Here is a 13589-nt window from a genome sequence, read left to right as displayed (position 1 = left end):
TGTGTCCCAGGTAGTGAGAGGGGTCCTGAGCAGGGGGATGTGCCATGCTCTGCTGAGGGTAGTGTTGGTTCATGCGTGCTGAATTGGGTGCGGGTGGTCCTTGCATCGCACCATAGTTGCCTTGAGGCATTTGGTAGCCGCCCATCTGATTGGGGTTGGCCCCTGGTTGTGTTGGAGGCTGCTGATACGCTGATCTGGTCTGCTGCTGCTGCTGCTGGCCCCAAACTCCACCACCTCCTCCTGCTGCTGCTGCTGCTGATCCTCCAGCATCACCTGGGTATCCATGATGGGGGTTGCTAGCATTAGCTGGGTTATTACTGTAGTGGGAAACCATGCCATTCATAGTGGGATTTACATTTTGGGGCCCCTGACTGGGACCATTCTGGGCCAACATTCTTCCTGCAGGGGCACCAGATTGATCATAGCTTGTGTAAGGGCTGTGGTCATACATTTGGCCCAATTTAGGCTGCCCTGGGCCATTCCCAGCACCATGGATCATCCCCTGGTGGTAACCCCTGTTTCCTTGGTGCTCATGGTTAAGAGAGGGATTAATCTGCTGAGCTAGAGAGTTGGCCTGGCCCGGGGCAGGCTGCTGAGGAAAGCAACCTCCTAAACCATCTAATCCATCTGAGAACAGCCCTGCATCGTCCCCAAATAGACTCAACATCCCTGGGTCCGCCATGGGTCGGTGGGGGCCCCACAGATGGAAGGGACAAGATGGAGGTAGGGGTTGCGCAGTGAGGAGCTAGCTGCTAAATTGTAGCCTCCGTGGTCCTCATTACAGATCCTAAAAACAAAACAAAACAGAAAGTAAGGTTTAAAGGATTATATCAAAATGTTTTTGAAGAAAAAACGGAGGTGAAATCAACTACAATCAGTTTTTAGCCATTAATGCGTCGTAACATTTTTAAAAACTCCACACACCCCAAAACACGTAATTCATAATAATGGTGCCTCTGTACCCTCCCCCACCACCATTTTACCACCAAACAAAAGAACTTCTTTTACAACACACACTTGGTGTGTGTGTGTGTGTGTGTGTGTGTGTGTGTGTGTGTGCCTGTGTGTGTTAGAACAAAGGGCCCAGCAGATGCAACTCTGTTTGAACAGCAGCAGCTGCCTTCAGCCAGCCAACAACCAGCCTGCCAGCCCACAGTCCAGAGAGGTTTTCCATTAGTTTCTGGGTCTGCAGAACCTTTAGTGGACGGACTAGTCCCTGAGGACGACGGAGAAGAGACGCAAGAGTTGGTTATCCAATTCTGAAAAGTATTAATATTAATTTTGGGTTTAAAAATGAAGTCTAAAACAACTTTATAGGCAAAAAGAAATTCACAGATGTGCTGGAATGAGAATGGACTACATTATTTTTTTAGAATGATTGACAGCTGGATTCACTGAAAACTACTTGGTCCTAAAATGCGCAAAATAACTAAAATAAAAATTCAACACAACTCACACAAGTTCTCATGCAACAGGTAGGAAATTACACTCATTCAGCTAAAAAAAAATTTGTTTCTCGTTGCAAAATATTGTAGGACAGATGTACTTTTAAAAAAAGTCTGACTTTAATAAATATGTTAACACAAATATATATGAGCCATCTTAAACTGTGATGTTTTATCATATCTTTCTCATACTTTAACAACAAGGGTAACAGTCATTTTATTAACTGTATATCAATTGATATCACTACCATTATGTACTTACAGTCTATTACATTCTTCTAATTTCAAAGTTAAAGACTTTGTGCTGCCACAGCAACACAACAAAGCATGCGGAACAACTATGTTGTTCAGAGATGTTTGCCAGATAACAAAAAAAAAAAAAAAACTCTTTGAATTGTGGTGTTTGTTTTTGTAGACAACATTTGTTCTGTTTCCTGAGCTGTACTAGTAGAAGCTCAGGTTGCTAACATATGATGGGGGCATGAGCACTGTAAACAGGATGTTACCCCTTCACAGCACCGTTACCCACTCTTCTTTCCCTCAAAGAGCCATACCGGTCTGTTTTTAAAACTCCACTTTCAAATGAAAATGTAATATCAATGCAGCCCAGGTGCTAATTGAAAATACCTATTCAATAAGTCCCAGGTCAACATTAGCATGACATAGGACTTCTGTAAGTTACTTCCTGAAGACACTGGGTATGTGGTGCCTCTGGTCAAATCCTTTCTTGTTGTGCTAATAGTGGTCAACAATTGCATTCCCTCATCGTGTTACTTTTCCTACACATCTGGGGCTACTTTTACAATGACCATTAAAAAAACAAAACACTTTGTTCCAAGGTCTTTGTCCATTTATTCCATCCTGGTGTATGTTTTAAATTAAAAACAGTACCACTAAAAATGTCAAGCACTAACTTTTATATTAACCCCTTTTCTTCAGTGCAACATTTAGCTGATTTCTTGTCAAGTTACAAGAAATACAGTCTTGTTTCAGCAAAGGAAGACGTCCTTTCACCTTTGAAGCCAAATGCATTTAATGATAACAGTCAGGTCTTATTTATTTTAATGTTGTTGTGGACCTTAACACATGCAACACGCTGCAATGACTATGATTATAACAGCGACACATTACTGAGCCCTCTACTGACTGTACTGGTAGTAAGACAAAGAATCTCAGAATCTCCCAACATGTTTGCCATATGTGAAAGACAGGATGTGGGCAATGTCTGAACAAATTCTTGATACTATCACATGTAAAGTTATGTCATATGTTTGTACAGACGCACGCCTCATCAGGTCTTGTGTAACAAAATGTCAGATCTGACCAGAAGTATACTTAGACAAATTCAATTTATTTTTGTGGTCAACTTCACATTCCATGTTTTATACATGGCAATAAAAATAAAATGCATTTTCCAAATTTTCACCACTGGAAACAATTGTGACACAGCTGGTTTAGATATACTGCTAAACCAAGTAGCGCTTAAAATCTTGTACAAGCTGCAAAACTGACAAGACTGATAATCTGTGCACTCTGTGAACGTAAACTGCAATGAATATAAATAGGCCATATTCATCTATTTAATATAGCTGACCAATCACTGAATCACCTCAGGTAACTAATATAAGTGGTCCCTGGTTGATGTTCTTTAGTTTTTCATTCATTCATCCATTCATTTGAGTGTAGTAGTAACTTTTTTTCATGCAAATAATCAAATGCAAAAAAGATATACTTTTACAAATCACAAAATGGTTTTTGTAACCTTAGTATATGTCCCAAGTCCTTTTCTGGGACAGATGTGTGACACACATTCTTCCACCAATTAATTTCTTCACTATGGGAAGACAAATCTAAGTGTGAATGTTATCAAGAATAATCTCACATCCTTTGCTCCGTACTACAATTGAGCAAACCCATTTCCTGCCACTTTTACTATAAATTCTGTGAAAACAGCACCTACAATATACATGAACACGTGCTGGCCGTGCATTGTTTAGTCATGCTTTCATTGACGGCTGTCACTATAAACAAAATCATATAGATATCTTTCCAAAATATATTAATAAAGTACCAGTGAATCAGAGGTGACGACCACAGTGTAGTGAGAGTGAAGTGTTCTGTCGTTGTGTTGCATTAGATGTCAAACCTCAGAGGATAAGGCATGTGGCCAAACACACTGCTGCCCTCGCCACTGGTAGTAATCTACACGTGCTGAGAACTCCAGAGGAGGTAAGGCCGTATCATCCTATCATCTGCTGAGCCTTTACACTGGACAGACAGGATCGGATTTCGTTTTTTCACTGCAGCAACACACCCACACCAACACAAGCGGTTATATTTTGAGTTCGTGCTAACACCAGTGCGAACATGTCAACAACGTAACGATATCCAGTGAAACAGGAACGTCGCAAAGCTATCGTTGCAGGTAATTTGTACAAATTTGGAATGTAGGCGAGGTGAAGTAACAGATATGTCCTTAACATTAAGAAATGTATAGTATTTATATTAAAAAACCCACAACTTTTGTTAAACGAGTTTAACAACCAAGTGAGTAAAGGGTTTTAAACCCAGAGGACAGGACATAAAACTACAGTCCAAATGCTTTTCAACTTTCACGTGCAGTAAAAGTCCATGGAGTACAAAGACAGGAGGGTTACAGTTTTTACCTGTCTATCATGTGCTCCCAGGTTTTCTTATTGCCCCTCACAGCAAGATGAAGACCAACACCTGAACAATGATTATTGTCTATGCATATAACCTGTAATCACAGCAAGAACAACAAGACTAAACATGGTCTTGACCGACGCGAGCAATCCACTTTTATAAATCTGTAAATATGTGTCAATGTAGACATGAACATTGTAATATACAACAAATCATAACATTTATGTTCAGCTTCCTGAATGGAGGTGGAACCTCCTTATATGCAATGGTTCAATTTTTAAGGAAATAAAACTGACAGGACCTTGAACTGTAGGCTGCAACATAAAACTGTATAAAATATTTGTTTCTGTCCAACGTTGGTGACTGTATCTACTAACTTATCTACACATGTAGTTGTGACCATTTTGATCAGTGCACTGGCCATCACAGCAAAAAACAACAATTATAAGGAGCACTGGATTAGTCCTGCCTAAACCACAGCCAATCAGCACGATGTCAGTGCCTTTCTGCCCGCTGGCAGTCACTATAAATCATTGGTGTGTTTAGTCCAGAGATAAGGCAGCAAAGATAAACCTTGGTTATTCTAATATTTGTCCAGAGATAAGGCAGCAAAGATAAACTGTGGTTATTCTAATATTTTCAAAGTCACTTAGAACTCAGACCAGAGCATATTTTGAAAAAAAAAAATTTTTTAACTAAACGTCAACGTCACCAGATAACTAACCATCTAACTGAACCAATTCATGAACCAGAGCGACAAGTTTTTACCTTCCATTCCAAGCATCACTCAGTTTGTGAAACATAGCTGGAATTCTGAGCAGGATTCAGACGCCCTTCTACCCTTTAAATCAAATACATACAGCTATGAACATTAATTATGTTGAAAATCCCTAAAATCTGACCAATAGGAGACATCTCATCTCAGGAACCATGTCCACATTCCTAAACAAGCATGAATCATTTCTTTAGTCATGGATATTTTCTGGATTTCACTGTCCCAACACAGAAATGTTACTTTGTGTGCACTGTGTTGGGCTGTTGTATGGGGAGGAAGGAGGAAGAGCGATTAGTCAAAGAAGCCCTGTCTGTGCCGTCAACTCTGCCGGCTAAACTGTCTGTAGCCTCCAGGCTTTACAACAGGAAATCTCTGCCATGTCAACAACGCCATGTTTCCTTGGATGCAGGCGGGCGGGCAGGAATAAACAACACGAGCCAAAGGAGCAAACTGCAGCGAAAACTCAGCAGACACAACCAAAGTAGACACACAAAGTAAGTGATGTCCCTCTTCCTCTGGAGAACATGTGTGCACCCACCCACCTCCCATTACCACAAGGATTTAAGTCGCTATAATTTATACCTTTGTTCCCCAAATGAAGGACAGCACGCAGGAGCTGGCTAGCTGTGTGTGTAATTACGCTCAAGTGAGGGGATGCTGGGCCGTGTATTTGGGGCTGGGATTTGAGGCCCGGAAGGAAGGAAGAGAGGAGAGGAGAAAAAAGGGGGAGGGAGAAGGGGGGGAAAAAGAGAGAAGCAGTGAAGCTAGAGAAAATCTGGTTATTTTATGCACGGCTGCTTCATTAATGGACAGTGTGTGTGTGTGTGTGTGCGCGCACGCCTGGTGTGCATGTTGGGTAGGTGTGTGCATGTGTGAGTGCACATCGGAGGGGGAGGTGGGGAAGGCAAGTGGCTTTACAGCCCTGTGTTTATCCAATCTATTCCTCGCCTTTACCATGTGGTAGAAAAAAAAAAACACACACACTGGTCGGCTCTCAGCCTGATCACAGAGGACATAGAGGGCGAGAGAGAGGGGGTGGGGGCTGGAGACCTGCAAGTGCACACAGTGAGTGTGTGCCTATCAATGGCCTCATTTGGACTAAAAAGACGGGGGTGAGCTGGATCAACTGGCCAGAAAGCCATCACCTTCACGAACTACCAAAGTTCTGGTTCCCTCCGTGTCAGTTCAGAACCTCTCTGCCAGACTGTCTCTAGAGATCACTGGTGTGAGTATTCAATGAAGCACATCATACTTCCTTAGACAGGAGCGTAATCAAGTTTGATCTGAAACTCTGAAGACGTCTTTTAGCTCAAAGTGTAAAACAGCTTTGGGAATTGGAGGTGAAGAAGGACCAGCAGCACGTCTCAGCACTAATCTCAGATGACTGTAAACCTTAAACAATTCAAAATCTTTTTTTTTTTCTATGCACTTTTGTCGTGCTGCAAGTTAACACCCTCTACAAGTGACAAACACTTACAAATTGTTTGAATATTAGAAAAACCCACTTGTACTATAGCAGTACATGCACCTACATTTTCATTCAACGTAAACACTTCCAACCTCCGAAACTTCTGCTGCAGCTGCACGTGGTTGATGCTAAACCTGACACCAGCAGCCAGACTGGTCAGCCTGCTGCTGCTGCTGCGATGGTGTGAGAATCGTTTTCAAGCCTCACTTTGGACCAATTATTACAATAACTAATTTCCTTCTCTTCATAGCCACAGATTGACACCTTTTCGCTGACCACGACTGGAGAATCTGTGCTTCAAAGTGATATAGTCAGAACACTTCAGTCAGTGAAAGCATGAATAAGATACATTTACCTATAAACATGTCTGGGATTTTGTAACTGAAGGAGGTAGAAAGTCTGCGGTACAAATGGATGTCAAGGTTTTCACTTCACAATAACGGGGGTAAAATGTAGGACGTTTTTAAGAAATTCACATCACGTTTTGCACTTTGATGTGTATTATCAGGAAGACAGGTGGTTTTACACACAAATGACAAGAAAACTGCTCAGTAACAGTTAGTCTGAAACTAAAGCAGTTATTCATTTGTTCCTATTTTCACTGACACAGAAACATTAAGTTTCTCAATACCCAGTGGTTTGGTAAGGGTTTTTCCTGTGAATAGCTTTAAAACCAACTCAGTAAAGTAAAGAGGAGTAAATACCTACATAGATAAAAGTGGGCGAGGGTGGGGTGGGTCAACGCCAACCTAAAAAACCCTTCAACAGCCAGTCAGAAACTTAAAGGTACAGTAAAAAAAACAATTACGTATGTGGCCAATGTAAAAGACATCTGATAGACTTCAGAACTGAAGCTACTAGACACAAGAAGACATGGAAAATAAAAAAACCTGCCTGTGACCATATACTCCCAATTGGACGAGCCTGTCTGACAGTGGTCACATCCATTTCCTGCCCCGCCTGCTAACAACAACAAAGGGAAAAAAAAAAAAAAAAAGAACAGCAGTGTTGTCTGGAGCTCATGATCAACCCCCATGTGCTCAGATACACTGCTGATTTTCTTTTTAATTAATTATTGATTTAATCTTAATTAATGAAGTTGAAGCTTCTTAAAAATACATACCAGGCATTATTATGGTATGTAAAGTTTGGGGTTGCTTTGGTGAAAAGCCAACTCTTTCACAGAATCTGCAAATGACCATTACTGTATTGAATATGCATTCAACAACAATAAGTGGATGGATGGTCGAATTATTGGATATACACGGCAAATCTCTCTGCCCATGTGTTTAAAAAATGTCAAAAAGATAAAAACTAGATAAACACTAGATTTGACATCCCTATTAGAGAGACAAAGAAATACAAAGGAGCTATGTCTGTCTTTTTAGACTTTCAAGAGAAGAGCAATTTCCCAGCAACAACTTTCATTAGCAGCTGTTGACAGAGGCCCAACGTCTCCAGCTAAGAGCTGGGTTTGTTTTCTGCCCATTTGTTTTTTTACATCAGTAATGTTAGATGGTGTACGAGAAGAAAACAGATAGAAAAGTAAACCAGGACGCACTGTTATCAGCATAGGAGAGGTCAAGGACAGTGTAAAGGTCAGATATACATGTGGGTCAGATATGTGCTTGACAGCTGGCTCTATGTACAGTGTTACACATCCAGCCCACACACACACAAACACTAAGGAGCTACATCAATACGAGCCTCTCTTGGAGATGTGGCATTTGGTCCAATGGGCCACTGCATCAAAGTAGGATGGGAAGAACAGGTGAACAGAAGGGGCAGGGTGAGGGACAGGTTAGATGAAGGGATGAGTCGAAGAGACATTTAGAAATCTGTCTCATTTTAGGAATTTACCATGGAGCCAAAGACCTCTGCTAACCTCTCAGGCACGAATGAGAGGGAACGGAGAACCAGGAAACCAGTCTGCCAACTAAAATGGGAAGATGGAGAGAAAAAAAAGAAGAAACGAGAGTGTGAACGAAGAGTTGATAAAAGATGAAGGAGCTGATGTAAGGGCAGAGGGAGCGGGTGGGTGGATGAAGGACGTGCAGATGGAGAGATGGATGGCAAGATAAAAGACACACAAAATAGTGGGGGAAAAAAAAAACCCTGAACATCAACACTTCCTGCTGGAGCAAAATGACTGCCATCCAACAGACATGATGATAGGAGACAAAATGGCCACTCTAACAAACACCATTATTCTGACTCAGACACCCAACACCAGGCTCTCAGTGCTAAGGCTGTCCATCACAAGCACTGGAGCATGGCTTGCTATTTATCCTACTGCAGGAATAATGTCATCTGAATACTGGCCTTTAGCTCAGTGTGTTCACATGCACAGTTAGGCTGTGCCACTATTCCTCACAGCTCAACTGTGCCAAATGAATATACATCTATCCTTATCTAAATTTTAAAGTACCAGATTATTCCCTGTCATGACATGCTTTATTTCATTCTGTCAAAAATAAGGCTTCTCCTTTTTGACAAAGGTTCTATGTAAGATGACTGCATGTATTGGCTGAATCATAAGAAAACATCCGAGGTTGCAACATGTTGCATTTTCGTGCCATCATTTATGTCGCAACGTAGATACCTGATTAATCTGTCTTGGCTCACATTTATTATAAAATCGTGTGTGAGTTAAGCTGAACAAGTTAGCTATACACGTTGACGTGCTAGTCCAACGCAGGAAGTGCAACCTACACGGCTAATGCTCCCTCCAACGACCGAATGGTGGCAGAGACTGATGCTCAACAGGGACCTTCCTGATCCTAATGGGAAAAGAAAAGCAACAAAGAAAAGTTACTCAAGCACATTTTCACCTGAAACCTGTGTGTATGTAACAAAGAAGCATTGATATTTAAGGGATATTATTTTTCCATTTATTTTCTACTAGTTAAATTTGTTGGCAATATGAGCTATTAAAGTAAGTGTGCATACATTTTTACAGACTCGAACTGCTTAAAGCACATTAAGGACAAACTTCAAACTACATTGTACTAACTTGGGGTTAAGCGTCTTGTACAAGAATACATTGGCATGTAGTGTGGAGTGAAAGCCTTAGCCCTTTTGATGAAATACCACTGCATGGCCTGTTAAGTCCTAGTGACCCCTAGTGAAGAGCTGACACCGACATTATGCATTTTCTAGATGCTATGCACTTAAAACGATTTACACCTACCGTATGTGTGGATGGTAATGTCTGATGCTACTCGATTTCATCTCAGTAGACATGCCTTCAAATTCTGCTTTTAATGCTACTTGGAGGTCAAAGACTAGAGAGGGAGATGTAAAGCACAGCCAGTGCACTAGTGCAAGTAAGGGTAAAGTCAATGTATACGGGCATGAACAAACTGATCTCACAGTCAATTCATTTCTGCGTGTTGTTTCAAGTTGTAGTGCCATTTTACACATACAGTACAAGTCAGACTAATCCAATAATTACAGCTTCTACAGTCACTAACATAATTCATCACTGAATTAAAACCTCTTCTGTGATGGCATTTGACAGTTTCAACAACCTGGTAGAAAATTAACTGGCATGTGAAAAGGCTTTAGGAAGGAAGTTGGTAAAACATGCAGCAACCTCGTCAACATAATTTGTGCAATGTTTGCAAAGTAGAAATCAGGTTTTAAACTTTCGAGAACACACAGTCTCCAAATCCACCACAAAATACTCAGTGATGAGTTTGCGTCAAACGGAGGTGCCAGCGGTGAAACTACAAAGCCAAATGGCACCGTGTCAAAGTCAAAGATTAGGAGGTAAAGACAAATAAACTAAAGTCACTGCATGACAAAGAGTAATACGATATGTTAAGGGCAGAGACGACAACATCGGCCACAACATTAGGAGTGCTGACACACACAAACAAACACACCCTTCAGTTTTTTTATCTGGCCACTAATCCTCACCATTCAATTTTAATTCTGTTCCACTGGAAAATTCCAAACTACTTTGAAAAACACAGTCAGTTAAATGTCAATGATATGCTGCACATAGTGAGACAAACAATCATAAAACACTGACTCAATCCATGATTCATAGGCGAAGACAACTGGGGACAGACACCTTTCTCTAAAAGCAGTTTCATTCATTCTTGTAGAAGAGCATAAACCAGATCAATGCATATTTACATGGTTTAAGTACTACTCAAAATTCACAGAATCATAATGAGCATACACAGGTTTTACCCTTTGTGTGCTGAAAAAGTCAAATGGGAGAAGGTAAACAACAAACAAAATTAAACTAAAAACCTAAAAAAAAAAAAAGAAATGAGAGACTAGACTCCCTCAGGGCAGATTACAATATTGCTGTAAATCACAGCCTGGCAAGTTATACGGTCTGGAAAGCATTCCATATCATTGTCAATCTGTGTCCATGTGAAACATTATTATTATACAAGTATTCAGAGAAACAATTGAAAAACATGTTGACTGTCACCAGGCCTAGTTTAAAAGATCCAGCCGTCAATAAAAAATGTTATCAACTCATATGCACATCGTGTCAGGAAAATTATTATCCAACTCTTAAACAAAAGGTGCCATAAAATATACAAAACTAGCTGGTGAAAAAAACAACTTTGTTTCATGAGATAAATATAAAGTTATGCTTAAACCATGGTGTTATTTACTAACTTATAAAAGCAGCTTCTGTTTAACTGCGGGGGGAGGACTTTTCTTAACTAAGGAAAGAAGCTGATTGAGAGAAAAGGCTTTTTCAACTTTGACCACATGAGAGGGAGAGACGGACAGACGAGGGACCAAACAGTGCTGAACATCTGTTGTGTGCTAGTGTGCGCGCGCACGTGAGCGTGTGTGTGTGTTTGCGTGTATGCGGGGCCTCTTATCTCTCCCTCTGTGGCCTGCTAAACATGACTAGCTGCCATCTTGGCTCACATACACAAGGTGGTAGTGGGGGAGGCAGGCAGCCTCGAGCTCTGAGGGGCGAAAAAAAAATAACGACCCTGATACATCTCCCATCAACGTGTCACGGTGCGAGCGACTGAAAAGCACTGACTGTGTGTGTGAATAAAGTGACTGCGCTTTCGGGTCCTTTTCCCCGTTGGCACTGAATTACTGCGCAGCCAAAGTTGTGTGAGAGGGTGACCATTATGCAAGCTGACCGAAACATAATGGAGAAAGTGGCGGAGGCTGAAAAGTCAGCACTTTGCAAGAACTCAAACGAAACCTCTGTCGTTTGAGTTACTTTGAATCACAAAAAGCCCTGTAGATGTGGCGAGCACCGACAGGTGCGTTTTCTACACCGTCCGCTGTCGAGTAACAAGTGTAGCTGCGGTTCCGTTCAAACTTCGGTCAGTTAAACTTTTGAAAAGAAGCCAAATTGTGCCCCTTATCGTGAGAACTCGACTAAAAGTGTCACGTTGAGTACGAGGGTGCGTTTTTTTATTGCCTTGATGCTGATTTGCACGTATATAATCCGATGGTTGTTTCACAGCCGGAGGTGGCGACTAGTCCTCGGACTAACATAACAAGGATAAGCAACGGCTACAGGAGGCTAGCGACGGACTAGCGAGGCTAATTAGCCTATCAGTGGCATTTTTTGCAAGTCGTTCCCGACCCGGAGACACCCTCATTTCGGATTTCACTCAAATAAACACTTTCATCCCCTTAAGCAACACTACACATCGGCGCGAATGTCCCACGGTTAGTTTTAAACAGGTTTGGCGCATATAAACGGTGTTAAAAACAAGGGTTAAAATGACCGAGTGGCTTCACAGACCCCCCCCCCTCCCCATCTCTTCTCGCTGCCCTGTACCTTCCGTCCGACTCAAACTAGCGTATGCACTTCACCAAGCTCAGTTTCTGAAGAAAACATCACAATCAGTAGATAAATGAGACTATATTTTTCATTTCAGTACATTGAACGACTGAGTTGGGTCTATTGTAGCCAGTTTGAGGGCATATGCACCAAGTGCTCTCCGCTGGGAATCTCCCTCCCTCTCTGGCGGAGCTGCGCTCATTGACTCGGGCCAGTGACTCACCTCTAGGCTTCAGCCACCTCGTGTCTCCCACAAGCTCCGACACAATCAGCTAACAGGGCTAACACGCACTCTCCCCAAAAAACCCCAGAGGAGATGTTTCCTCCAAGAAAAACTCAACAAGTTGTCGGAGGGGAAACGGTGTAGCACAGAGAGACCGTCCTCTGTGCGGTGCTGGAGATTTTTTATTTCCACTTTTCATCACTGTTGTACTGCGTGTGTGTGTGTGTGTGTATGTGTGCGTGTCTGTTTGTGTGTGTGGATGTGTGTATGTGAGTGAGTGATATAGCGGGTGGTAAAGCTAAACTTGCTATTGTTAGCATGTCGGCGTGGGGAGCTCAAATGGGGCTTGAATTGTTTTATTCCCCTATGAAAAATAAAACAGAAACACGAGATAAACAACGAACATCCGACCAACACAGAGCTTCCATTGAGCTAGAGGTGAATGAATGCCTGGTCCAACTCTCACACCGCGGATTCAACGAGTCCCGATAAGATGAGGCAGGAAAGTGCGTTAAACTTGTTATTTAGAGAAGATATTGAATGATTTTCATTCCAAAACGTTGGCCACAAATCAATGAATCACATATGAACTCAATCGCACTTAAAAGCTTATAAAAATCCCTCAGTGAAGAAGATAATTCGTTCGCTTACCTAACAAGCTCAGTCACTTCGGTCTTTTCTATCAATTCAACTCCGTCCTGGTGGCGTTAGTATCTCCGCTTGGTTGGAAAAAAAAAATCCACCGTGGTCCTCGTTTGTCCTTTGAAATATAAATAACAAGATAAAAAAGTTCAAGTTTTGTGGCTTTTCGTGAAATATTTCTCTGCCGGCACTTCTCCCATCCGCAACCACGCCGACTAGAGTGCGTTGCGCTGGTGTCCTTTGTGTTAATTTCACTCGAATCGAGTTTAATTCGATCGATCCCGCTGCTGGTCGCGCTCCCGAGTCCTCCCCTCCAGACACACGCGCTCAGCTTCTCCTTGGCCAGGGGGTGCGCGCTCCCGAGGAGCTCTAGTACTGATAAACAGGCGGCGTGCGCGGCCACTGACCTCACAAGTGCCAGTGTGCAGCTCTCCACATTCAGTTCATATATGGAGAAACACTGTGGAGTGTTACAGTTTTAATTTATAATATCTTTGATTCTAAACGTACCTGTACACATTCTGTACTGCACTATACTGCATTGACTATCAATTAATGTGTATTTACCTTAATGACTTAGAACA

The 13589-nt window shown here is 41.9% G+C and overlaps 1 protein-coding gene across 1 annotated transcript in view; it reads right to left on the bottom strand.

Moving 5' to 3' along the window:
* chd7 (chromodomain helicase DNA binding protein 7) overlaps positions 1-13360 on the bottom strand; it is a 50219-nt gene extending 36859 nt beyond the window's left edge. Inside the window, exons 1-2 of the mRNA XM_008334681.3 lie at positions 13015-13360; positions 1-787 (exon numbers count right to left, since the gene is read on the bottom strand). The exon at positions 1-787 is cut by the window's left edge and continues 801 nt beyond it. Of these exons, the coding sequence (XP_008332903.1) occupies positions 1-682 (682 nt within the window). The 5' untranslated portion in view covers positions 683-787; positions 13015-13360. The remainder of the gene's footprint in view (positions 788-13014) is intronic.
* Positions 13361-13589: the final 229 nt, after the last annotated feature.

The sequence above is a fragment of the Cynoglossus semilaevis genome, chromosome 20, assembly GCF_000523025.1.
Source record: "Cynoglossus semilaevis isolate Cse_v1.0 chromosome 20, Cse_v1.0, whole genome shotgun sequence".
Classification (NCBI taxonomy): Eukaryota; Metazoa; Chordata; class Actinopteri; order Pleuronectiformes; family Cynoglossidae; genus Cynoglossus; species Cynoglossus semilaevis.
Note: the sequence above shows the minus strand (reverse complement) of the source record. Positions and strands in the feature narration are given on the sequence as shown.